Source organism: Neomonachus schauinslandi, chromosome 5 (genome assembly GCF_002201575.2).
Source record: "Neomonachus schauinslandi chromosome 5, ASM220157v2, whole genome shotgun sequence".
NCBI lineage: Eukaryota > Metazoa > Chordata > Mammalia > Carnivora > Phocidae > Neomonachus > Neomonachus schauinslandi.
Genome location: NC_058407.1, coordinates 84,698,181 through 84,725,804, shown reverse-complemented (window position 1 = coordinate 84,725,804; position 27,624 = coordinate 84,698,181). Strand labels below are relative to the sequence as shown.

The window sequence follows — 27,624 nt, the reverse complement described above, 5'->3', positions numbered from 1 at the left end:
TATTGCAGCCCTGGGAAACTCATTCATTTATGGTTAATTACTCACCACAGTGGTGGAGTTGAGTGGTTTTGGTAGAGATTATATGGTCGGCAAAACCTAAAATATTTACTCTTTGGCCCTTTGCAGGAAAAGTTTGCTGACCTGTGGTCTACAGTATGGAAGTAGGATACAGTCCAATGCAGGGCTATATACGTGAGAAGCTCTGACTATTATGTAAAGTAAGTATTATGTACATTCAAAACTGTAACATGAACTGTGGACTCAAGCGGTCAGAAGAGGAACCATGATAGAGAGTGAACTTGAGCAAATTGGGGGTAGGCCAAATTACATTCTCAGGGGAGAACTGCATTTCTCGGTGAGGATAATAAACACTGTTTCCCCTTAAATGTACCAATGGCCACCTGTTAGATGCACTAAAAAGTGTAAGACCTATTGTGATGCTTGCTCACTAGCAAAGGCCGGTTTGATTGCTAAAATAAAATATTTGGTCTTTCAGAGTCTGAATGCACCATTGCTTCTTTGTAAGATTTATTATTTTCTTTTTATTTTCCTTGTATCCTTTTTTTCTTTTAGTAGTAAGATGTGCTTATAATCATATTTGATTATTGGTTAATGATCCTTACCATTGTGTGAACTGAAATTATACATGTAATGATGATACTTTCCAGTCATTTGGTGCTTTGTTATTTGAAATATACTTTTGAGTACATCATATCATTAAATCTTTAAAACAACCCTATGAATGTGTTTTGTTTTGATTTTAATAAAAATTCTGCTTTATGAAGTTGAGATTCAGTAAAGTTTAGTGACCAGGCGAGAGTGACAGCCATTTAGGAATATGGTGGATCTTGGGTAATACTGGTAGCAAATTCATTTATTCCTATAAACCAAATGCAAGCTAATACTGCTCAGAATCTCCTAAAATGGTACTCTTGGGAAAAGAATTTATTATAATTGTAGAATTTTTAAGCGCAAGGAGTTCTCTCTCCTTGGAATTTAGATAGAATAAACAAGTGGATGCCAAAAATTCAGTGTTTTTCTTTTTTTCTATTAGACCGTTATAAATTGGATATGAGCAACTGATCATGCGTCTGAGAATTGACCCTTTCTAGAGAGAACTCTGCAGAGCCTTGATCCTGACCTGGTACACGCAGTCCCTAAGATTCTAGAATCCCAACGAGAAAAGAAACCATGCAGAGATTTAGCCTATGAGCCTTTTTTTTTTTTTTTTTTTTAAACAGAAGGATCCCAGTGATGTCCTCAAGGAGCAGCTGGCTTAAAAACTTTTTGGAAGGAGAAGGAGGGATCTTTGTTACAAACTTCCGCCCCTCCTCCTGCTTCTGTTCCCTTCCCCTCCGCCCCCTGCAGAGTTGTGTTTCTGGGAATCAGCAAGTAAGATCACAAGTGGTCTTTTCTCCTTTCACTCTCTCTCATACAGAAAGCTTTATCACGTGTGGCCTTAAACTTGCAGCAAATTGCAAAGAAATGGCTCAAAAGCTTCAGCTCTCTCTGTGCCCTGGGAGCTGAGATGCACATCAGTGGCTTTTCTGCAGACTGCCAGAGAAAAGAGGCTAGGAGGAAAGAGGAAAGAGTCGAAATTGCCCAGGGGTGAGACCATGCCCTTCTTTTCTTTCCCCTAATTTGCTCTGTCTGTGTCCATCCAGGCTCTCCTCACCTGGCAAAACTGCTCAGAGCTGCTGTAGAATTCACCCCAGTTTTCTCTTTCAATCTGTGGGGAGTAGGGTCCAGCCCCTCGCTGAGCACATTGGGAGGAATTGGCTGTCTTTGATCTCCACCTCCAGGTAAGATTTAGTTCTCTGCTTTCCGGTTTTGTGACTATCACGTCCGATTCTCATAGGAGAGAGGCTAATCAGCCCTTCAGTTATGCACGGCACTCGTCTTATCCATACCCACCGTCAAAGTTGTTGTGGCCCTTGTTAGGTTAAAGGACCCTGGTTAAAGTCAGATCAACTCAGATCTGGGTTCAAATTTTGACTCTCATAACTTACTAGTTGGGTAGTTCTTGACCAGTCACTCTGAGTTGTATCATTTTCTATAAAATGGGGATTCTGATGCTTACCTTGTTGAGTTGTTTTAAGGATTAGCAAAAGGTATATCATTCACCTGGCACAGAAATAGTACTTATTCAATCTGAATCTGACACAGTTAGTTGTATGGGGTGGGGCGGGGGAGGGAGGCAGGGTTCAGCTTTCTTAACACACACTCCTTGTTCGCAAGTACCATGAGATTACTTGGTGCCCAGAAGACAAGCTAGTGCAGAGGTTTTCCTCGCATGGGTGTGGATGACTAAGAGAAGAGGGTGGCTGCTTTCTGACTTGCTCTCTGGCAGTCTTTAAGGTTTGACTGTGGATGGAATCTATGTCACAGGATCACGGACAAGAGGTTCAGGGCATCTGCATGATCCAGTTACAACCTTCCTAGGCTGTCTGTGCTCTTTAAAGACTGGGAGATTGATTTTCAAACCCATATGAACAGAGAATTCAATTTTTTTTTTTTTAAGAGAAATAGAGAAAAACTGGTTGGCTTCTTTTTCCATGGCCTCCAGCATAAGATACACTCTTACCCAGGCTGTTGGATGAAAACTTTGCCATAACTCTTTTCCTGGTGGAATCTGTTCAAGTGGTGGGAGAACAGTTAAGGATTTGCCAAATGCAAATCCTTCTCAATAACTGTGTGCTCTTGCTCTACTTCTGAAACTGCAAATGAATGGGGGGAGAGAGAGAGAATCTGGAAGATCTTTCCATTCAAGTCTTTGAGCTCTCCTTCCCCTTCTTTTCACAGAGGAATGAAAAGCTCAATGCTCATAAACATAGCCTCCTTGAAACATATTATCCTTGAGATGATATGCAAATTAGCCATCAAGATGAAATTCTATTTTCAGTAAAAATCTGCAGTGTCAGTGTTTTAAGCTGAATGCTGTTTTGCCCTAACACAACATCATCTAGGATGATGATAGTTCTCTTATTTTTGTTATCACTTCTGGATTCTAGGTAGAGTGATTTTTGCATGATCACCTCCAAGTATAAGAGACAACGTGTCTCAAGTTTTTCATATTGTTTTCAACATGATTGTTTTTCTCTTTAGCATTAGCATTCTGGTTGTCACCCTTTGAATCTTTTAAAGCTACATTTAGTGTAGTGATAGTATATTTAATTATTAAAGAATTAATTTGCATGTTTTTGTCCACTGGCTTTTTATTATGATTGGCCAGAAATAATATATTGAACCCCTGAAATAGTAGGTCAGTTTGAATGGTATTTAAATTTTTTCTGGTATATATTTCTAGCTTGGTGATATGTTTATACCTTTAATATTTAAAATATTTTTATATGTTCATTATAGAAAAATGAGAAAATATAGACACACAAAACGTTTTTGAAAACATTATCTGCATTGTCACCAACCAGGAATAATGTGTTAACCTTTTCTTTAAAGACTTTCTGAAACTTTGTTTCTATGCATATACACATGTGAAAATGTGTGCTTCTTTTATAAAATAGAGTATTATATATATTGTTTTATACCATAGATTTTAAAAATCAGCTCTATAATAAACATAGTCTATATAGCTATATTCACTTCTTTTTACTAATTTCTAATGGCTTCAAAAGATTTCATTGCATGAATAAGACCATAATTTGTTAGACATTTAGGTCATTTAGTTGTTTTGACTTATTATTTATTATTATTATTAGCAGTGGGTCTCTAGCAGTTTAATTAAAGGTACTCAGTAGTCTTTTAGTTAGAAACCTATTTAACATTGCATAACCCAGTGTTTCTCAAACTCCCTTTTCATTGTTCTGACAAAATATTGTTCTGGACAACTAGTTTCAGTGACTCAGTGAATGTACAACGTTGGCCATAGGTATTAGAGAGATGGTAAAGAAGAATTTCTATGTCCTTAGTTTCTTAGAATTTTTTTTTTTAAAAATCAGGAATGGATGTTGAATTTTATCACCTGATGTTTTGCATCTACTGAGATTTTATTATTTTTTACTTCGAATTCCTTTTTTTTTCCAGCTTTACTGAGATGTGATTGACAAATAAAGATTGTATAAATTCATGTCACACAATGCGATGTTTTGATATACCTCTATAACATGTTGAATTTTTAATGTGATGATTTAGGTGAATAAAGTTCCTAATATTAATTGTTATATTTTAAACTAGATCTTAGTTCAAGAATATAAATTCATTTGGATTTGCTAGTATTTTATTTAAAATTTTAGCATCTCTAAATTTCATATGAAGTGTTTTTCTTGTACTATCTTAATGAGATTTTGTTATCAAAATAATTGTGACTTTTTAAAATGAATAGAGATTTTTATCATGTTTCAGTTACCTACTATTTTCTCCTTGAAGGATATCCCTTGATAAAGGACTCCTGTTACATCATCTATCCTTACTAGTTTTGTTTAGGGGATCGTTTTAGAGTATTTTTGTTAATGTCTTCCTTGGCTATTTTTCTCTTCTGGTCTGTATTAATACAGGTAATTAATAATTGCTAGAAAACTATCTATTTGGTCGAGACTTTAAAGTTATTTCTATATATTGTGCATAATTTTTATGTTTTATACTTTTAAACATCTGTGTTTAGAGCTCACTAATATTATATTCTGTGTCTTTGTCTTTTGATCTCACTTAGCATTTTCTGCTCTTTGCTTACTTTAGTTCTTTGGTTTTTAACTTTTTTCTATTTCATTTGACTCTCTTTTGCCCATTTTTTAAAAGTTAAATTTATGTATCAATCTAAAAATCAAATAATCTAAAAATCTTTTTTTTTTTTTAACAGGCCCTTGCTATACCCTTCTCAACTCATTTGCTACTCCCTGGAGGAATCTCCTCCACTTTTAATTGTTCAGGTCTTTCTTTTGATATTTAGTTAAATATTTCAAAATAAATTGATTTTTCAGTTTTGAGAAATTATCTATGAATTCAAACTGTGAAGGATGAGGTTTAGTAAACACAGAATAAGAATTACATAAAGTCAAAAAAAAAAAAGGATCACATAAAGTCAAGGCAGATAGGCAGAATAAGCCTAAGTTACTACCACAGTACATTAAATTTTACTCGTAATGTTATTCCTTTAATTAGTGTGATAAAAATATAGGAGATTTCTATTAACATGCAAATGTATCATTTGATAAATATTAGGGTGATCCAGAAGTTATTTTGTTTTCTAATCTCGTCACTTACATTACTTTTTCAGGCAGGCACTGAGCCATGCAAAACCCTAAAGAAGTAGGCCATGGGACATGTAAATACTGATATGAATAGGGAGAAAATAGGTTCAGAGTATGTGGATCTGTCCAGGGCTTGGTAAGGATGGGTGGATGGGAAATTAAACATAGGAAGGGAGGCCATCTTTCTTACTTCAAGGCAGGTTAAAGTAATTTTTGCCTGAATTAAATGTAAGTCTGTGGCACAAATCGTGCTGCTTCCGTATCTGTCAAACTAAAATGATACATAAATTGGTCCTCTTCTTTTTTTGCCATAATTTATACCTTTCTTTGGTTGCTGCACACCTATAGGAATTGCAGTGTGCTACAGGGATCTACAATGGGCATCAGTCTTTTCTACCCATTCTGTTAGGATAGATTTAAAGGCTTTAATGACAATTTTCATGAATCAATATTCAAATGTTTGAATTCCTCTTCCTTTCCTGCTTGCTTCTAGTTTAAGCTGGCAAGACCACAAAGTTAGCAAAATTCTGCCTCATTATTTATTCCAAAAGCAACATTTAAACTTATTCTTTGCCATAATGAGGTTTAAGCTGTAGGGATTGGGAAAGAATGCTGGCTAGAGAGTCCCCATAGCTGGATTAGTTAATCAAATATACTGGTCAATTTTAATTGAAAAACTTTGCCAACTTACTGTGGTAAAATAAGGTAGCTTCACATCAAATCATGTCCCCAGCATCATGATCTACTGTGAAATAAAAACATTATTTAATAAATGGTGGATTCAAATTAATTTTTGTTTTTGTTTTTATTTTTTACTTTTGAAATCAACTTCGACAGGATCAGAGTCAAGGAATATTTTCATAATGGACACTTCATCCAAAGAAAATATCCAGTTATTCTGCAAAAGTTCAATGCAAACTGTTGGGCGATCTTCCTTTAAAACAGAATATTCTTCCTCAAAGGAGAAACAACGATGCTGTGGTAAACTGAAGGTAACAAACAATTAAATGGTAAACAAACAACCATACGTAGTGAACGAAAGAGTAACAAAGAATTAGGTGGGAGGAAAAAAACACGAATTAGGTGGAAGCTATGTTGTTGACTCTCCATCCAGATATGTGCTATGCAATTTCATAATTCATATTTCTGTGCAATTACATATTTCCCATATGTAGCTAGAAGCAAGAATTTTTTTCCCTTTTTAAAAAGTGAACTTAGGTGCAATTTATTAAAACTACACTTTACCAGACAGTGAAATCCATCTCTCCCTACCATGTAGGTTAAATTCGTAAATATTACTCTCTGGACTCATTTGAATGCGCCTCTTAAACTGAAATAAGAGAGGAAAGAAACTAACATTTATTCAATTTTTACCATGTACCAGATATTATGCTAAGTATAGTTATAATATTTAATCCATAAAACATCCATATTATTCCCATTTTATAAATGAAAATTTTGACTTTATTTAGTTAAGTTTCCACTTGCGTGTCAAGCTGGAGTCAGATTAAGTGTGACTTGTCCTATTTTCCAGGTATTTTTGGGTGCCTTGTCTTTCGTCTACTTTGCCAAAGCATTGGCAGAAGGCTATCTGAAGAGCACCATCACTCAGATAGAGAGAAGGTTTGATATCCCTTCTTCAATGGTGGGAGTTATTGATGGTAGTTTTGAAATTGGTAGGTATTGCTGATGACTGGTTTTACTTTTACATGTCTTCTAGGCATGACTAAATGACATCCTTGCTGCATTCTCTTGTCTGTTAGGATCAGAGTCTATCTGTAAATTCTTGTTGAGACAGAATTTGCTAGGACCTTATGTTAACAGTAGAGGCAATTTGTTCTTCCCAAGCAACCAACAATAAATTTCCTGCCCCAGGTGTTCAACACTATATGATTCACACAATTTAGAGTTTCCAATCAGAGTGAGAGACTTTCTTGGAGGAGAGGGTGAGGTGCTATTAGGATTTTAAGTTAGAAGTATTTAGGAAGTGTTGTTACAAGAAGAGTCCTATATCCTGACAGCCCTGTGATTCAAAATTTGGAAGAATTCAGATGGGTTCTACAGATATTTATTGTAATAATTTAAGAAGTGAAACCATAAAAGGGGTTTCTGCCCAGAGGTCAACACAGAAGAGAAAGAAATCCTATTAATGAGAACAGTAGAGCAAGGCAGGCAAGAAAAATTCTACTCTCACATGTCTTTGGGTAGCAGTTGACTATGGACTTCCTCTTGGCACTGGAAAAGACCAAGTGATTTTAGTTACTGTTTTGGAAGTACTTTAAGGAGTGTAATCCCAGGTACAACTTCCTGATTTGATAAACTACAAGGCTTTAGTTCTTCACCAAAGTAAACAGAATGGTAGCCTCTGGGGTCCTTACTACCTTTTGGGACTCAAATATATGCTTTACTATATATAGTAAAATCTCTAATGACTCCAGGTTCAGCTCACTTAAACTTTCAGAAAAGTGAAGAAATATTTTTCAACTCTGCAACAATGACTTTTTAAATACATACTGTATATTTTCAGTTCTTACCCTGAATATCACAGAAAGAATGAAAAGAATGAATAGGTAACCTTTTACATTTAGGGTTTTCTTCCCAAATCCATCTGTCAGCATCCTACTAAAATGGGATTACTTAGCTCAGTGCTAATCAAATGTTAATGTGCATACAAACAACTGGGCCATCTTGAAAAAATGCAGGTGCTCATTCTTTTAGGAAGGGGAATAAGACTGCCTTTTTACAGGCTCTCCTACGATGTGATGCTGTTAAGTAAATGGGCCATATTTTGTGCAGCAAGTTTCTAAAGCATCTGGTCATATCATTCCCTTGTGTAAATTCCCTAGATAGGCCTTGATAATTGATGTATTCCTTGATGCCTCTCCTATCTATAGCCCTAAACTGAATGAAGGTAAACTGAATCAAGGTAAGAGTGACACACTGAATCACAGGAAGAAACCAGTATGAAGAGGCAGCTGTTACAGATTGAAAGATTAAATCACATAGAAAGAAGAAGAAATGAGCAGATAGAAAATTATATATCAAGTGATACTTTAATTATGGCTCACTCTAGATTATGGTATAAAAACATTTTAGAGCCGAAGTCTTACAATATGGTCCAAATTTTTCTTGGGTCCCCACGTCCTGATGCAACTTGAGAGAGTCTATATTCGATAGAGAGTACTAATATTTCACAGGAAGTGACAAAGGATCTTGAGAATAAATTCATTCTTCCAGACCATTCCAAAGATGGAAGTTATTTATTGAATTAGATACAATAAAATGTATCTAATTCAATAAATAAAAGTGGGTTTCCTGACCATAATCTTAAACTACTCCTTTTGCCTCCTTCCTTCCAGGATTCTGGACCCACTCCCACCTTTGTCTCTAGCTCTCCTTTCTTCTTTTTTGTAGAACAATTTCATTTATCCTCTGATATCATTTGGCATTATTATCTCATGTCCACATACTGGACACTCCATTTTTTTCCCAAGTATTTTTTCATAACAAAGTCTTTCTCCAACAACAACAGAGCTGCTAAGAAAATTAAAAAAAAGTTTTCTATATCATGACCTCCTACTATTTCCAAATATTCTCTTTCAAATACTTTCCCATATATTCTTTTTTTTTTAAGATTTTATTTATTTATTTGAGAGAGAGAGAATGAGAGAAAGCACATGAGAGGGGTTAGGGTCAGAAGGAGAAGCAGACTCCCTGCTGAGCAGGGAGCCCGATGTGGGACTCGATCCTGGGACTCCAGGATCATGACCTGAGCTGAAGGCAGTCGCTTAACCAACTGAGCCACCCAGGCACCCCTTTCCCATATATTCTTATAAATATTGAAAAGTTTTGCTTTTCACATTCTAGTATTTAATCAACTTCATATAGATTTTATAAAAACTTTGTTTTTTAAAAAAATACATTATATGTTAAAAAAAAAAGAAGAAGATAGCAGGAATGGAAGAATGAAAGGGGGGAAATCGGAGGGAGAGACAAACCAGGAGAGACTATGGACTCTGAAAAACAAACTGAGGGTTCTAGAGAGGAAGGGGGTGGGATGATGGGTTAGCCTGGTGATGGGTATTAAAGAGGGCATGTTCTGCATGGAGCACTGGGTGTTATACACAAACAATGAATCATGGAACACTACATCAAAAACTAATGATGTAATGTATGGTGGTTAACATAACAATAATAAAAATATTAATGACAAAAAAAACTTTGTTTTTTAGAGTAATTTTGTGTTCACAGCAAAATTGAGTGAAAGTTACAGAGATTTTTCATATATACCCTACTCCCACAAATGCAAAGCCTCTCTCATTATCAATATCCCCCACCAGAGTGGGACATTTGTTACAGCTGATGGACCTACAATAACATTATTGTCATTCAGAGTCCATAGTTAATATTAAGGTTCACTCTTTGTGTTGTATATTCTATGAGATTGAACAAATATATAATGGTATGTATCCATTACTACAGTATCATGCAAACTACTTTCACTGCCCTAAAAATCCCTCTGCTCTGCCTATTCATCCAAACTTTCCCCTAGCCCTGGCATCCACTGATGCTTTTAATGTCTCCATAGTTTTGCCTTTTTCAGAATGTTGTATAGTTGGAATCATACAGTATGTAGCCTTTTCAGATTGGCTTCTTTCACTTAGTAATATGCATTTGGGGTTCCTGCGTGTCTTTTCATAGCTGGATAGCTCATTTCTTTTTAGTGCCAGATAATAATCCATTTTCTGGATAGGCCTTCATTTACTTATCCATTCATCCACTGAAGGACATCTTGATTGTTTCAGTGTTGGCAATTATGAATAAAACTGCTATAAAATCCCTGTTCAGGTTTTTGTGTGGACATATTTTCATTTTCACCTCATTTGTGTAAATACCAAGGAGCATAACTGCTGGATCATATGGGAAAAATATGTTTAGTTTTGTAAGAAACTGCTAAATTGTTTCCCAAAGTGTTTGTACGATTTTGCATTCCCATTAGCAATGAATGAGCTTCTTTTTGCTCCATGCCCTCACCAGCATTTAGTATTTTGGATTTTGGCCATTCTAATAAGTATGTAGTGGTGTCTCATTGTCATTTCAATTTGCGGTACCTTCATGTCATATGATTTTGAACGTCTTTTCATATGCTTATCTGCCACCTGTTTATCTTTTTTGGTGACCTGTTAAGTTATTTGGCCTATTTTTAAATCTCATTGTTTGTGTTCTTATTGTTGAGTTTTAAGTGTTCTTTGTATATTTTTGATAACTGTCCTTTATCTGATATGACTTATGCAAATATTTTTTCTCAGTCTGTGGCTTTCTTTTCATTCTTTTGACAGTATCTGTCACAGAAAAGAAATTTTTAATTTTAATGAAGTCCAGCTTATCCAATTTTTTTTGGTCACTGATTCTGCTTTTGGTATTGCATCTAAAAAGTCATCACCAAACCTAAGGTCATCTAGGTTTTCTCCTAAGTTATCTTCTAGAAGTGTTACAGTTTTGCATTTTAAATTTAGGTCTGTGATCTCTTTGCCTTTATTTTTGTGAAGAGTGTAAGGTCCATGTCTAACTTCATTTTTTTTGCAAGAGGATGTCCAGTTGTTCCAGCACCATTTGTTGAAAAGATTATGTTTGCTCTATCTTATTACATTTGCTCCTTTGTCAAAGATCAGTTAACTATATTTAAGTAGGTCTGTTTCTGGGCTATGAATTCTATTCCATTGATCTATTTGTCTATTCTTTCACCACTGTTATACTGTCTTGATTAATGTGGCTTTACAGTATGTCTTGAAGTTCGGTAATGTCGATCCTTTAACTTTGTTTTTCTTCAGTATTGCGTTGATTATTCTGGGTCTTTTGCCTCTCCAGTTTGTCAGCTTAGAAACCGTTTTGTCAGTATCCACAACATAATTTCCTGTGATTTTGGTGGAGACTGCATTGAATCTATAGAACAAGTTGGATAGAACTGGCATCTTGACAATACTGTCTTCCTATTCATGAACATGGAATGTATCTCCATTTATCTAGTTTTTCTTTGATTTCTTTCATCAGAGTTTTATAGTTTCTCTCATGTAGATCTTGTACATATTTTATTAGATTTATACCTAAATATTTCATTTTGGGGGGTGATAAAGTAAATGCTTTTTCAATTCCATTTGTTCATTGCTGGCATGTAGAAAAGCAGTTTACTTTTGTATATTAACCTTGCATCTTTCAACATACTATAATCATTTATTAGTTTCAGGAGTTCCTTTGTCAGTTCTTTTGGATTTTTTATATAGATGATCATATCTTCTGGGAGCAAAGACAGTTTTATTTTTTCCTTCCCAGACTGTGTACTTTTACTTGTTTTTCTTGTCCTATTCTATTTAGTAGAACTCCCAGTACAATGAAAAGTAATGGTGAGAGGGGACATTCTTACTCTGTACCTGATCTTAGTAGGAAGCTTTGAGTTTATCATCATTAAGTATGATGTTAACTCTATGTTTTTGTAGAAGTTCTTTAACAAGTTGAGGAAATTTGTCTCTCTTTTGCATTTACTGAGTTTTTATCATGAATGGTTGTTGGATTTTGGTCAAATGCTTTTTCTACATCTATTGATATGAGCATATGATTTTTCTTCTTTAGCCTGTTGATGTGCTGGATTATATTAATTAATTTTCTAATGTTTAACTGGCCTTGTATACCTGGGATAAACCCCACTTGGTCATGGTGTCTAATTCTATATATTGTTGAATATGACTTAATATTTTGTTGAGGATTTTTACACCTGTGTTCATGAGAGATATTGATTTATAGGGATTTTTTTTGTCTGGTTTTGGTATTAGGGTAATGCTGGCCTCATAGAAATGATTTAGGAAATTTCCCCTCTGCTTCTGTTTTTCAAAAAAGATTATAGAGAATTGGTATAATTTCTTCATTAACTGCTGGGTCAAATTCACCAGTGAATATTTCTGGGCCTGGTGCTTTCTGTTTTAGAAGGCTATTGATTATTGGTTCAACTTCTATAATAGATATAGGCCTGTTCATATTGTCTATTAATTCTTAGATTTGGCAGATTGTGTCTTTTAAGTAGTTGGTCCATTTTATTTAGGTTATCAGATTTATAAGCATAGAGATGTTCATAGTACTCCTTTATTATCCTTTTTATGTCCATAAAATTTATAGTGATGTCTCCCCTTTCATTTCTGGTATTAGTAATTAGTATCTTCTCTCTTTTTTTTTTTTTTCTTTTCTTTTTGGTGAGCATGACTAGAGGCTTATTGATTTCATTGATCTTTTCAAAGAATCACCTTTGGTTTTGCTGATTTTCTCTTCTGAGTTTCTGTTTTCAATTTCATTTATTTCTGCTCTAATTTTATTATGTCTTTTCTTCTACCTACTTTAGATTTAATTGGCTCTTCTTTTTCTGGTTTCCTGGGTAGAAACTTAGATAACTGATTTTAGATTTTTCTTCTTTCCTAATATATGTATTCAATGCAATGAATTTCCCTCTAATCATTGCTTTTACAGTAATAGTTTTTTTTTGTTACAATTCCTATTTAGTAATTCCTGGAATATTGGAACAGTATTAATATCTAATGTTATCTGTATGCAGCAACCTTGCTGAATTTATGTTAATTTTTTTTTTAATTTGAGTATAGTTGACACAAAATGTTACATTAGTTTCAGGTGTACAACTTAGTGATTTGACAAGTTTATAATTTATGCTATGTTCACCACAAGTGTAGTTACCATCTATTCCATCACATCACTATTACAGTATCATTAACTGTATTCCTTATGCTGTGCCTTTTATTCCCATGACTTATTCATTCCATAATTTGGTAGCCTGTATCTCCCTCTCTCCTTCACGCATTTTGCCCAACCATTCCTACCTTCTGGCAAACTTCAGTTTGTTCTCTGTATTTAGAGTTCTGATTCTGCTTTTTTTATTCATTTGTTTTTTTAAAATTCAACTTATAAGTGGAATCATATGGTATTTGTCTTTCTCAGTCTAACTTATTTCACTTACAGGTTTACCCATGTTGTCCCAAGTGGCATGATCTCATCCCTTTTTATGGCTGCATAATATTCCTCTGTGTGGGGGGGGGCGTGCATGCACATGTGTATGTACACACCTCCTCTTTGTTATCTGTTCATTTATGATAATAGAATTGATTTTTGATATCCAATTTAATTTTTTAAAGATTACCACCATTAATTTTCTATGTGTATCTTCTGAGAACTCAGAAGGGATACTAAGTAAAGAAAGAAAAAACTCTATAGATATCACAGACACTGAAGTGGTATTATGTGGTCTTTGGCATACCCACTAATGTAACACAGAAACAGCCTGAAACATGAGTCTTTTATTGTGAGGTGTTGGTGGTGTGCAAGTTGGGCAGGGTAGGTGATGTTGGTTGCAGGGATACATTATAAACTGAAGGTCAGCTTTCACTGTATTTTATTAATTGTGACACATTAACAAAAGTATAGACATAATTATCAATGTAATATACAAAATTTCTTCTAAATGCTTAAATATCAAATGAAAAATCTCATATTCAAGGTTTTTTTTTCCTTGTGAAACTTAAAAGAAGCTTAATTCTTTCTGGAACCATAAAATCTAGAGCCACTATGCAAGCTAATTTTCTCGCTGTCATTATTGTCCTCAAGGCTATAAAAATTGCTGCTCTTTTTGCACTTGACTAAAGCTGGCAATGTGAACAAACAGTAGTAAATTAGATGATTGCTTACAGATGTAAGCAAACATACTCTTGCTAGAAAATTAGAAACATTGAAGAGAGCTTCAAAGCAACACTACCCATCAGCCATCACAGTCAATTGCTGGGGAGTTGCTAAGTTCTTACTCTACCTAGCACTGCAGTTTTTAAAAACTTCCAAATGCAAAGAGCTGAAACTTTAAAAGCCCTTTGAAATCTAAGATCCTAAACAATGTTTATCAAAGCATGTTCCTGGAACCATCTCCATCAGCACATTTGAGCTTACAAATGCAGATTTTTTGGCCTACCCCTAGATCCATGGGATGAGAAACTGTTGGGAGCTTCCAAGATTTTGCACTTTTAAGGTTTCTGTTTTCCTCACCACCTTCTTCCAGTATTTTTGTATACAGCAAAATATGAGGATATTTTCCCTAAAGCATATTTAGTCACTCATCACCATCACCAACTAAAAGTAATTTATCATATGCTTCTCTAGAGACTTTTTATAAAAATGTAATTTCCACCTTCAAAAAAATTTCTTCAATTATTTTTTTAAAAGATGGGTACATTTTATGGAAATTTTGTATTTCGTAAATTTGGATTATAAGTAAACATTGAGATTATATAACTGGTATATTCCTGAAGTTTGCTTATGTGAAGTAATTTTTACCTCTGTTTTGAGTCTTTTTGTAAAAAGCATGTAACAAATTGTAAAGTATTTTAGTATTAATATGAATTTCATAATTTGATTTAATAAAGTGAGGTATAGTTGTGTTTGCTTTTCTTTTTCTATGAGGAATATCTGCTAAAACAAGAATATTGTAACGTATGTTTCAAGAGCAAATGGGAAACTGATAAAAACTTTAATAGAAAATATTAATGAAGAAACAGTAATAAAGTTCACTTCAAAATCACTAAGGAAAACTAAAGAGAGCAATAAAGGAACCCTTCTACAATTTGATTTACTTATAAAACACTTTAAAAGGACAAATAATTAGGGTGGATGAAATTGAGGCAGTAGTGTTCATAATTATGGTATTTTGATAAATGGATAATTGAAGTAATGAGTATGCAGACAATTTCAACAGTCATCTTAGATTAAAGCAAAGAAAGACAAAGGATGGGAAAGATGGTAGGGAGACAGTTTAGTTACAACAAAACATTGCCAGACCTGCTATAGACATTCGTTTAGTTATGCTGATGACTTTTTCTAAGTTATCTAACTGATGAACATTTTATTCTTCACCCCAAGGGAATCTCTTAGTTATAATGTTTGTAAGCTACTTTGGAGCCAAACTTCACAGGCCAAAAATAATCGGAACAGGGTGCCTAATCATGGGAGTTGGAACAATGCTCATTGCAATGCCTCAGTTCTTCATGCAGCAGTAAGTCTAAAGCAATTATCTTTTCTTGCTTTCACCAACTGTATTCCTCCCTTTTTATAATTGCAATTAATTATTTAAATTTAAGAAAATGATACACAGCTTAAAGTGTAATAATTATATTTCATTTTTGCTACATCTCCTTTGGGTAAAATTTCAGAATACTTACACTTTTACTTATAATTCAATAATCTATAAAAAATTGTTTTGATAGGCTATTGTCAATGTCAGCAAAAATTAAAGGGAAATTTTCACTAGATGTTTTCCTTCAAATAATTTATCTGTGGTGGTAAAATAAGTAAGAAATTAACATTGTGGTAAATATCAAATGGATGTCAAATGGGTAATGAATGAATGCTACTGACAATGTGCTGGATAACTTGACTGGCAGATTCTTGACTTAAGGATATATTATCAATTCAAATAGATATTCAGTGTCCAAATACCATCTCATAGAATTTTCTCAATAGAAGTAGGGTGTGTGTATTCTTTAACCCTAAAGTCTATTTTTGGTACTTCTGCTAATACTTTTGTTAGTATTTGCATACAACTTCAGTAGTTCCGAAGGTTTTCATCATTATTATATCATTTTACCTTTACCTGTGAGGTAGAAGAGCATTGTTTATCTTTTTATTTCAGAGTTTGGTGACTTTCTCAAGGTTATTATAGAACTGGAATCCTAAAACAGGTATTCTGACTTCTTCATGCATATTCATGTTGCCTTCCTTGTCCATGGTTACCTGTTGCCAGCTGAGAGAAATGACTACCTAGAGGTTTTGAAGCAAGAAAATTGTAAAAATTATATATCAAATCATATTTTGCTTATTGCCCACTCCAGATCATTACATCATGACATTTTAGAGCTGGAGAGACATCAGTATGATATGGTCCAAACTTTTTTTTGGAATCCCAAGTTACTTATATAGACAGATTTTTACCTCCGTGGTCAATCTATAAAGGTAGTACACAGAATCCTCTGTGTGGGATCTTTTCTACCTATTTGGATGGTTTCCCTGGCCCCTTTATTTTTACTTGGAGAGAGATTTTAGAACTTCTGCCTGCTCTTTGGATGCTTATCCCTATTTGGATGCCTATCCCACCTCCTTTCCACAGGGCAAAAGTTTTCCTTAGATCACTGAGGTTCTGCAGAGGTGCTGTACAGAGCCAATGGATAAGGAGGAGGCAAAGGAGAAGGCTGAGGACTGAGGAAATGGGTCTTCACTCTGCCTAATCCCTGCTTGATCAAGAGCCATGCTGCTATTATCTGTTCTGGTCACTGAGCCCTCATGCAACAGTTTGCTCAGTGAGGTAAAAAGAATTCCATTACTAAAAAAATTAGCATCTGAAAGTAGTTGCAAAGGATAAATAAATCCTTGACTCTTGACATAACTCATTCTGCAGTGGATCAATAGCTTTTCTATATGACCTTGGGCATGTTATTTAACCTTTCTAGGCCTCAGTTGATGCATCCTAAAGATAGGTATTATAGGTATTAAAAATAATACCTAGCTGGGCGCCTGGGTGGCTCAGTTGGTTAAGCGACTGCCTTCGGCTCAGGTCATGATCCTGGAGTCCCGGGATCGAGTCCCGCATCGGGCTCCCTGCTCGGTAGGGAGTCTGCTTCTCCCTCTGACCCTCCCCCCTCTCATGCTCTCTGTCTCTCACTCTCTCTCTCAAATAAATAAATAAAATCTTTAAAAAAAAAAAATAATAATAATACCTAGCTTATAATAGCATTGCATATATTAAATGACACAGCTAAAATGCTTACACAGTTTCCTGATATAACTAGTAGCTGTGTCATTATTGTTAAGTTTTGCTATCAGTCCTCCTTAGATAATTAAGCCACCTGGTTTTAACCAGAGACCAGCCATGGTTTGTCTTAAAGGTGTTGCATTCAGATTAATAATTTTGTTACTTCAAGTTAATGACAAATATAAAATACTAGTACAAGAAAATCAGAAGACCAGACAGGCAGCCAGGTTAGGGCTATCAAGGATGCCAAAGAGTCAAAGACAGATTCTTATATACTACCTTTATATATGTTTAAATTGTATTTGTTTATTCATTATTTAGTGTCTGCCATTCTCCTGGAACTGTGCCATGTAATGGGGCTAGTTCTGTGGGAAAAAAATGAAATAAACAAAAATATATATGCACAGTTCTTTACCTATGAAATTTACTGTCTACTGAGGATTACTGTAATAACTTCTTTTCAACTTTTCATAGCATGAACTGGGGGGGGACTTGTCCAAAATGTCTTTTTCATTTCTGAAAGACTACTATACTCTGTCTGCCTAGAAGAAATACGTTTAATGTCCAACAAAACATAATATTTACCATGGATATCAATTATTGAGGGCCTACCCCCAACTGTGTTTAGCTTTATATGTGTTAGCTCATCTGATTCATGAATTTAACAAATACATATTGGTCATTGTTCTAGGTAATGGGGATAGAGGGGAGACAAAAATCTCTGCTCTCGTGGATCTTATGGGGAGGAGACAGATAATAAACAAATAAATAATGATATAATATGCCAGGTAATGTTAAGTCCTATAGAGAAAAATAACTTTCTGAAGACACATGAAGAGTATGTTGTGGGGAGGGAGGATTGCAGTTTAAGGTAGGGTTGTCAGGGGATGGCTCACCAAGATGACAACAGTTGGGAAAGACTGAAGGAGATGAAGGGGAGAGCCTTGCAGATAACTGGGGAAGAGAGATTTTTGTGCTGACTGAATGACAAATGTAAAGTTCCTGCTGCAAGAGGGAGTCTGGCATGTGGATGAACTGCAGGGAGGCCAGGCCTCTGTGGCTGAAGTGGAATGAGAAGGGGAAAATTGAAAGGGGAAAAGGAGAAGCCATCAAGGCTGTTTCTCAAACTTTGATGGACATTTGTATGACCTGAGGCTCTTGGTAGAACGTAGATTCTGATTTAGTAGCTCTCCCATAGAGTTTGGTTTCAGCTGATGCTGCTGGTCTGCAGACCTCACCTTGAGCTGTAAGGTTGCAAACAATGGCAATGACTTCAGCTTCTTTTTGGAATGAGATGGGAAGCCAGTGGAGAGCTTTGAGCTTTCTTACATGGCTGAGTAGGTTGTTAATATTTAAAAATATTACTCTGATTACTAGTCTTTAGTCACATGGTACCTGAACAAAAGGAGAATCAAGATGAGGTTGTGATGTCCTTTTATTAGGTACTGCTTCCCTGAGGATGCAGTGGAGCAGAGAATTTGGCTCATGAAGGATAATTTGAGAGGGGGTGTGGCTGGGGAACTGAGACAGAATTATCACAGTGCTACCATTCAGCATGGCTCTTCTATCCAGCTGTTACTGTAACCATACATTCAGAGGAAAGGTGGAATTAGAAATAACTTAGAGCCAGATCAATAAACTGTAGAGGAAAGCAATGCCATCCAGACAAATGGATCAAAACCCCCACATATCAAAGGAGAGGAAGATGGAGGCAAAGTAGGAAGACCCTAGGCTTGCCTCATCCCATGAACACCACTAGATAACTATCAGATCATCCTAAATACTCCAGAAATTGACCCGAAGACTGACAGAACAAACTCCACAACTAAAGGGAGAGAAGAGTCACACTGAAGAAAGTAGGAAGTGTAGAGACCTGGTTTAGGGAAGAGACAGATCAGATTGCAGGTGCTGTGGAGGAGAGGGAGATGTGGTCACAGAGAAGGACAAGAGAAAGAGAAGCACACAGGGGAATACACAAGGAGAACGTTTTCCCCATACCCATTGGCTTGGAAAATGAGAGGGGCTGAACTTCATGAGTTCTTGGAACCAGTGGGGCATAAAGTTTGGAGTTTTAAAGGTCAGCAAGCTTCACTGGGAGCCCAGAGGGTAATGTGCTGCTCCTGAAGGGAAGGCAGGCAAACAATCCAGGGGCATACAGCATGGAAAGAGTGATCTGAAGAATGCCTAGGGCGCACAACAGGGACATTATTTGCTCTTCTTGGAGCATGTCCCTGAGAGACAGAACTCACAGAGATACCTCTCTGAAACAAAGGAGCTGGCTGGCCATTCCCCACCCCCACCACCCCTTAGCATAAACACAGAGCCCCCTCAGGAAGCAGCACAGTGCAGACACTGGCTGCTTAACTTGCTTATACCAAGCCCCACTCTGGCAGGACTGCTTTTCTCAGTCAAACTTGCCTCAGTCCCAGTCCCTTCTGGGTCCCTACCCCAGAAGACCAGCACAAACCCCTGCCCACACCACATCTCCCAAGCAGAGAGTTCTGCAGGACCTTGGTTCTGGTGGAAGCTGTGTCAAGCCTCATTTCATAAGCAGACCAGAGCACACCTAGTTAAAACTCACCACATTCAGGCCAATGTCCACCACAGGCAAGGAGAGTCTCAGAAGAAAGCTCAGATAAAACACAACAGAAAATTTATTTGAGGAAATAATAGCTGAAAACTTCCCTAATCTGGGGAAGGAAACAGATATCCAGATCCAGGTGTTAAAGAGAACTCCCATCAAAATCAACAAAAGCAGGCCAACACCAAGATTTATTGTAATTAAATTTGCAAAATATAGTGATAAAGAAACAAAAAGGCAGAAAGACAAAATAAGTCCTTAACTTACAAGGGAAGACCCATAAGACTAGTTGCAGATTTCTCAACAAACTTGGCAAGTCAGAAGAGAGTGGCATGATATATTCCAAGTGCTGAATGGGAAAAATCTGCAGCCAAGAGTACTCTATCCAGCAAGACCATCATTCAGAATAAAAGGAGAAATAAAGAGTTTACCAGATAAATAAGAACTAAAGGAGTTCATGACCATTAAAGCAGCCCTTCAAGAAATATTAGGGACTCTTAGTGCAAAGGAGACCAAAAGTAACAAAGATAAGAAAAGATCAAAGATATCTCCAGAAACAATGACAAAAGAAGTGATAAATGACAATAAATACATATCTATCAATAATTACTTAGAATGTAAACAGTAAAAAGACCTAGGGTATCAGAATGTATTTTAAAAAATCCATCTATATGCTGCCTCTAAGAGAGTCATTTTAGACCTAAAGACACCTGCAGATTGAAAGTGAGGGATGGATGTCAAAAGAAAGCCAGAGTAGCAATACTTATATCAGACAAACTAGACTTTAAAACAAAGACTATAACAAGAAACAAAGAAGGGCACTATCTCATAATAAAGGGGAAAATCCAATAAGAAGATCTAACAATTGTAAATATTTATGTGCTAAACATGGATGCACCAAATACATAAAACAATAACAATCATAAAGGAATTAACTGATAATAATACAGTAATAGTAGGGGACTTTAACACCCCACTTACATCAATGGACAGATCATCTAAACTGAAAATAAATACAGAAAAATGGCATTGAATGACACACTGTACCAGATGGACTTAACAAATATATTCAGAACATTCAATTCTAAAACAAAAGAATACACATTCTGTTCAAGGGCACATAGAACATTCTTCAGAATAGATCATATATTAGGTCACAAATCAGGCTTTAACAAATACAAAAAGATTGAAATCATACCATGCATGTTTTCTGTTTTTTTTTATTTTTACATTTTTTAAATTTTATTATGTTAATCACCATACATTACATCATTAGTTTTTATTATTATGTTTATCACCATACATTACATCATTAGTTTTTGATGTAGTGTTCCATGATTCATTGTTTGCATATAACACCCAGTACTCCATTCAGTATGTGCCCTCTTTAATACCCATCACCAGGCTAACCCATCCCCCCACCCCTCTCCCCTCTAGAACCCTCAGTTTGTTTCTCAGAGTCCATAGTCTCTCATGGTTTGTCTCCCCCTCCAATTCCCCCCCATTCATTTTTCCCTTCCTGCTATCTTCTTCTTCTTTTTTTTTTTTAAACATATAATGTATTATTTGTTTCAGAGGTACAGGTCTGTGATTCAACAGTCTTACACATTCACAGCGCTCACCATAGCACATACCCTCCCCAGTGTCTACCACCCAGCCACCCCATCCCTCCCACCCCCCACCACTCCAGCAACCCTCAGTTTGTTTCCTGAGATTAAGAATTCCTCATATCAGTGAAATCATATGATACATGTCTTTCTCTGATTGACTTATTTCACTCAGCATAATACCCTCCAGTTCCATCCATGTCGTTGCAAATGGCAAGATTTCATTCCTTTGATGGCTGCATAATATTCCATTGTATATATATATCACATCTTCTTTATCCATTCATCTGTCGATGGACATCTTGGCTTTTTCCACAGTTTGGCTATTGTGGACATTGCTGCTATGAACATCAGGATGCACATACCCCTTCGGATCCCTACATTTTTATCTTTGGGGTAAATACCCAGTAGTGCAATTGCTGGGTCATATGGTAGCTCTATTTTCAACTTTTTGAGGAACCTCCATACTGTTTTCCAGAGTGGTTGTACCAGCTTGCATTCCCACCAACAGTGCAGGAGGGTTCCCCTTTCTCCGCATCCCTGCCAACATCTGTCGTTTCCTGACTTGTTCATTTTAGCCATTCTGACTGGTGTGAAGTGATATCTCATTGAGGTTTTGATTTGGATTTCCCTGATGCCAAGCGATGTTGAGCACTTTTTCATGTGTCTTTTGGCCATTTGGATGTCTTCTTTGGAAAAATGTCTGCTCATGTCTTCTGCCCATTTCTTTCTTTTTTTTTTTTTTAAAGATTTCATTTATTTGACACACAGAGAGAGACAGTGAGAGAGGGAATACAAGCAGGGGGAGTGGGAGAGGGAGAAGCAGGCTCTCCGGCAAGCAGGGAGCCTGATGCGGGGCTTGATCCCAGGACCCTGAGATCATGACCTGAGCTGAAGGCAGACGCTTAACGACTGAGCCACTCAGGCGCCCCTGCCCATTTCTTGATTGGATCATTTGTTCTTTGGGTGTTGAGTTTGATAAGTTCTTGATACATTTTGGATACTAGCCCTTTATCTGATATGTCATTTGCAAATATCTTCTCCCATTCTGTTGGTTGTCTTTTGGTTTTGTTGACTGTTTCTTTTGCTGTGCAAAAGCTTTTTATCTTGATGAAGTCCCAATAGTTCATTTTTGCCATTATTTCCCTTGCCTTTGGTGATGTTTCTAGGAAGAAGTTGCTGCGGCTGAGGTCGAAGAGGTTGCTGCCAAAATCCCTTTAGGATTTTGATGGACTCTTGTCTCACATTTAGGTCTTTCAACCATTTGGAGTTTATTTTTGTGTGTGGTGTAAGGAAGTGGTCCAGTTTCATTCTTCTGCATGTGGCTGTCCAATTTTCCCAACACCATTTGTTGAAGAGACTGTCTTTTTGCATTGGACATTCTTTCTTGCTTTGTTGAAGATTAGTTGACCATAGAGCTAAGGGTCCATTTCTAGGCTCTCTATTCTGTTCCATTGATCTATGTGTCTGTTTTTGTGCCAGTACCATACTGTCTTAATGATGACAGCTTTGTAATAGAGCTTGAAGTCCAGAATTGTGATGTCACCAGCTTTGCTTTCCTTTTTCAACATCTGGTTATTCGGGGTCTTTTCTGGTTCCATACAAATTTTAGGATTATTTGTTCCATTTCTTTGAAAAAAGTGGATGGTATTTTGATAGGGATTGCATTCAATGCAATCTACACATTGCATTGAATGTGTAGATTGCTCTACACATTGAATGTGTAGATTGAATGTGTAGATTGCATTGACATCTTCACAATATTTGTTCTTCCAATCCATGAGCATGGAACATTTTTCCATTTCTTTGTGTCTTCCTCAATTTGTTTCATGAGTATTTTATAGTTTTCTGAGTACAGATCCTTTGCCTCTTTGGTTAGATTTATGCCTAGGTATCTTATGGTTTTGGGTGCAATTGTAAATGGGATCGACTCCTTAATTTCTCTTTCTTCTGTCTTGTTGTTGGTGTATAGGAATGCCACTGATTTCTGTGCACTGATTTTATGTCCTGCCACTTTACTGAATTCCTGTATGAGTTCTAGCAGTTTTGGGGTGGAGTCTTTGGGGTTTTCCACATAAAGTATCATATCATCTGCAAACAGTGAAAGTTTGACTTCTTCTTTGCAGATTCGGATGCCTTTTATTTCTTTTTGTTGTCTGATTGCTGTGGCTAGGACTTCTAGTACTATGCTGAATAGCAGTGGTGATAATGGACATCTCTGCTGTGTTCCTGACCTTAGGGGGAAAGCTCTCGGTTTTTCCCCATTGAGACTGATATTCGCTGTGGACTTTTCATAGATGGCTTTTATGATATTGAGGTATGTACCCTCTATCCCTACAGTCTGAAGAGTTTTGATCAAGAAAGGATGCTGTACTTTGTCAAATGCTTTTTCTGCATCTATTGAGAGGATCATGTTTCTTGTTCTTTGTTTCTGTATTGATTGATTTGCAGTTGTTGAACCAACCTTGCAGCCCAGGAATAAATCCCACTTGGTCATGGTGAATAATCCTTTTAATGTACTGTTGGATCCTATTGGCTAGTATTTTGGTAACAATTTTTGCATCCATGTTCATCAAGGATATTGATCTGTAATTCTCCTTTTTGATGGGGTCTTTTTCTGGTTTGGGGATCAAGGTTTTGGTGGCCTCATAAAACGAGTTTGGAAGTTTTCCCTCCATTTCTATTTTTTTGGACAGTTTCAGAAGAATAGGTATTAATTCTTCTTTAAATGTTTGGTAGAATTTCCCTGGGAAGCCATCTGGCCCTGGGCTTTTGTTTGTTCGGAGATTTTTGATTACTGCTTCAATTTCCTTAGTGGTTATAGGTCTGCTCAGGTTTTCTATTTCTTCCTGGTTCAGTTTTGGTAGTTGATACATGTCTAGGAATGCATCCATTCCTTCCAGATTATCTAGTTTGCTGGCATATAGGTACTCACAATACCATGAACATTTTTTGACCGCAACAATATGAAACTAGAGGTCAACCACAAGAAAAAATCTGGAAAGACCACAGATACCTGGAGGTTAAACATCATACTACTAAACAATGAATGGGTCAACCAGAAAACCAAAAAGGAAATGAAAAAATACACTGAAACAAATGAAATGAAAACACAATGGTCGGAAACTTTTGGGATGTGGCAAAAGGTATTCTAAGAGGAAGTATAAAGCAATAGAGGTCTACCTCAAGAAGCAAGAAAAATCTCAACCTAACCTTACACCTAAAGGAGCTAGAAAAAGAAAAACAAATGAAGCCTAATGCCAACAGAATGAGGAAAATAATAAAGAGCAGAAATAAATTATATAAACTCTAAAACAAAAACAAAAACAAAAACCAGAATAGATCAATAAAACCAGGAGCTGGTTCTTTGAAAAAATTAATATTAATAAAACTCTAGCCAAACTTGTCAAAAAAGAAAAGAGAAAGGACCCAAATAAATAAAATCACAAAGGAGAGGGGTGCTTATGTGGTTCAGTTTTAAAGTGGTTAAGTGTCTGCCTTTGGCTCAGGTCATGATTTCAGTGTCCTAGGATTGAGCCCTGCGTCAGGCTCCCTGGTCAGTGGGGAGTCTGCTTCTCCCTCTCCTTCTCCCCCTCCCGCTGTGCGCTCTCTCTCTAATAAATAAAATTTATTTAAAAAAATCACAAAGGAGAGAAGAGAAATAACCAACACCACAGAAATATAAACAATTACAATAGAATATTATGAAAAATTATATGCCACAAATTGGACAATCTAGAAGTAGATAAATTCCTAGAAACATATAAATTACCAAAGCTGAAACAGGAAGAAACGGAAAACTTGAATAGACCTATGACCAGCTAAGATACTGAATCAGTAATCAAAAACCTCCAAACGAATAAAAATCCAGGGCCAGTTGGCTTCACAGGGGAATTCTAAGGAACATCTAAAGAAGAGTTAATACCTATTCTTCTCAAACTATTCCAAAAAATAGAAAAGGAAGGAAAACTTCCAAATTCATTCTATTGGGCCAGCATCACCCCGATATCAAAACCAGATAAAGACTTCACTAAAACAGAGAACTACTGGCCAATATCCCTAATGAACATGGATGCCGAAATTCTCAATAGAATACTAGCAAACCAAATCCAACAATACCTTAAAGAAATTGTTCACCACGATCAAGTGGAATTTATTCCTGGGTTTCAAGGGTGGTTCAATATTCAGAAATCAATCAGTGTGATACACCACATTAATAAAAGAAAGGATAAAAACCATATGATTATTTCAGTAGATGTAAAAAAAGCACTTGTCAAAGTACAACATCCATTCATGTTAAAAATTCTCAACAAAGTAGAGTTAGAGGGAATATACCTCAATATAATAAAGGCCATCTGTGAAAAACCCACAGCTAATAATCATCCTCAATGGAGAAAAACTAAGGGCTTTTCCTCTATGGTCATGAACAAGACAGGGATATCTTTTCCCACCACTTTTATTCAATATGGTACTGGGACTCCTAGCCACAGTAATCAGACAACAACAACAACAAAATAAAAGGCATGCAAATCGTCAAGGAAGAAGTCAAACTTCGCTATTTGCAGATGACGTGATATTCCATATAGAAAACTTGAAAGACTCCACAAAAAAACTGCTAGAACTGATAAAGTCAGTAAAGTGGCAGGATACAAAATCAGTGTACAGAAATCTGTTGCATTTCTGTTAATAAATAATGAAGTAGCAGAAAGAGAAGTTAAGGAATCAATCCCATGTACAGTTGCACCAAAACCAGTAAGATACCTAGGAATAAACCTAACCAAAGAGGTAGAAGACCTGTACTCTAAAAACTATAAAACATTGATGAAAGAAATTGAAGATGACACAAAGAAATTGAAAGACATCCCATCCTCATACATTGGAAGAACAAATATTGTTAAAAATGTTTTTTTTAACCAAAGCAATCCACACATTTAATGCAATCCCTATCAAAATACCACCAGCAATTTTCACAGAACTAGAATAAACAATCCTAAAATTTATATGGGACCACAAAAGACCCCAAATAGCGCCCCCCCCAAAAAACCTTGAAAATAGAAAATCAAAGCTGGAGGCATCACCATTCCGGACTTCAAGTTATATTACAAAGCTATAGTGATCAAGATAGTATGGTACCAGCACAAAAATAGACACATAGACCAATGAAACAGAATTGAAACCCAGAAATGAACCCACAACTATATGGCCAACTAATCTTCAGCAAAGCAGGAAAGAATATCCAATGGGAAAAAGACAGTATCTTCAATAAATGGTGTTGGGAAAACTAGACAGCGACATGCAAAATAAAGAAACTGGACCACTTCCTTACACCACACACAAAAATAAACTCAAAATGGATGAAAGACCTAAATGTGAGACCAGAAACCAGAAAAATCCTAGAGGAGAACATAGGTAGTAACCTCTTTAATATCAGCCATCTCCTTTCTAGATATGTCTCCTGGAGCAAGGGAAACAAAAGCAAAAATAAACTATTGGGGTTTCAGCAAATTGAAAGCTTCTTCACAGTGAAGGAAACAATCAACAAAACTAAAAGGCAACCCATGGAATGGGAGAAGATATTTGTAAATGACATCTGATAAGGGCTAGTGTCCAAAATATATAAAGAACGTATAAAACCCAACACTTAAAAAATGAATAATGCAATTTAAAAATGGGAAGAAGACATGAATAAACATTTTTCCAAAGAAGACATACAGGTGGCCAACAGATGCATGAAAAGATGCTCAACATCACTAAACATCGGGGAAATACAAATCAAAACTACAATGAGATATCATCTCACACCTGTGAGAATGGCTAAAATCAACAAAACAAGAAAAACAGGTGTTGGTGAGGATGTGGAGAAAGGGGGAACCCTCTTGCACTGTTAGTGGGAATGCAAACTGGCACAGCCACTGTGTGAAAAACAGTATGGAGGTTCCTCAAAAAGTTAAAAATAGAACAACCCTGGGGCGCCTGGGTGGCTCAGTCGTTAAGCGTCTGCCTTCGGCTCAGGTCATGATCCCAGGGTCCTGGGATCAAGTCCCACATCAGGCTCCCTGCTCGGCGGGAAGCCTGCTTCTCCCTCTCCTACTCCCCCTGCTTGTGTTCCTGCTCTCGCTATCTATCTCTCTTGTCAAATAAATAAATAAAATCTTAAAAAAAAAATAGAACAAGCCTAGGGCATCTGGGTGGCTCAGTTGTTAAGCGTCTGCCTTTAGCTCAGGTCATGATCCCAGGGTCCTGGATTGAGCCCTGCATCCAGCGCCCTGCTCAGCCGGAAGGCTGCTTCTCTCTCTCCCACTCCCCCTGCTTGTGTTCCTCTCTCGCTCTCTCTCTTAATAAAATCTTAAAAAAACATAGAACAACCCTATGATCCAATAATTGCACTAC

General features: G+C 36.3%; 1 protein-coding gene across 3 annotated transcripts in view; it reads left to right on the top strand.

The window, feature by feature from the left end:
• Positions 1–6,067: 6,067 nt before the first annotated feature.
• The window catches only part of SLCO1C1 (solute carrier organic anion transporter family member 1C1), a 55,287-nt gene continuing 33,730 nt past the window's right edge, over positions 6,068–27,624 (top strand). For all 3 annotated transcript variants that reach the window (XM_021690650.1, XM_021690648.1, XM_021690649.1), the window contains exons 1-3: positions 6,068–6,196; positions 6,739–6,880; positions 15,162–15,294. In XM_021690650.1, coding sequence (XP_021546325.1) covers positions 6,068–6,196; positions 6,739–6,880; positions 15,162–15,294 — 404 coding nt within the window. The remainder of the gene's footprint in view (positions 6,197–6,738; positions 6,881–15,161; positions 15,295–27,624) is intronic.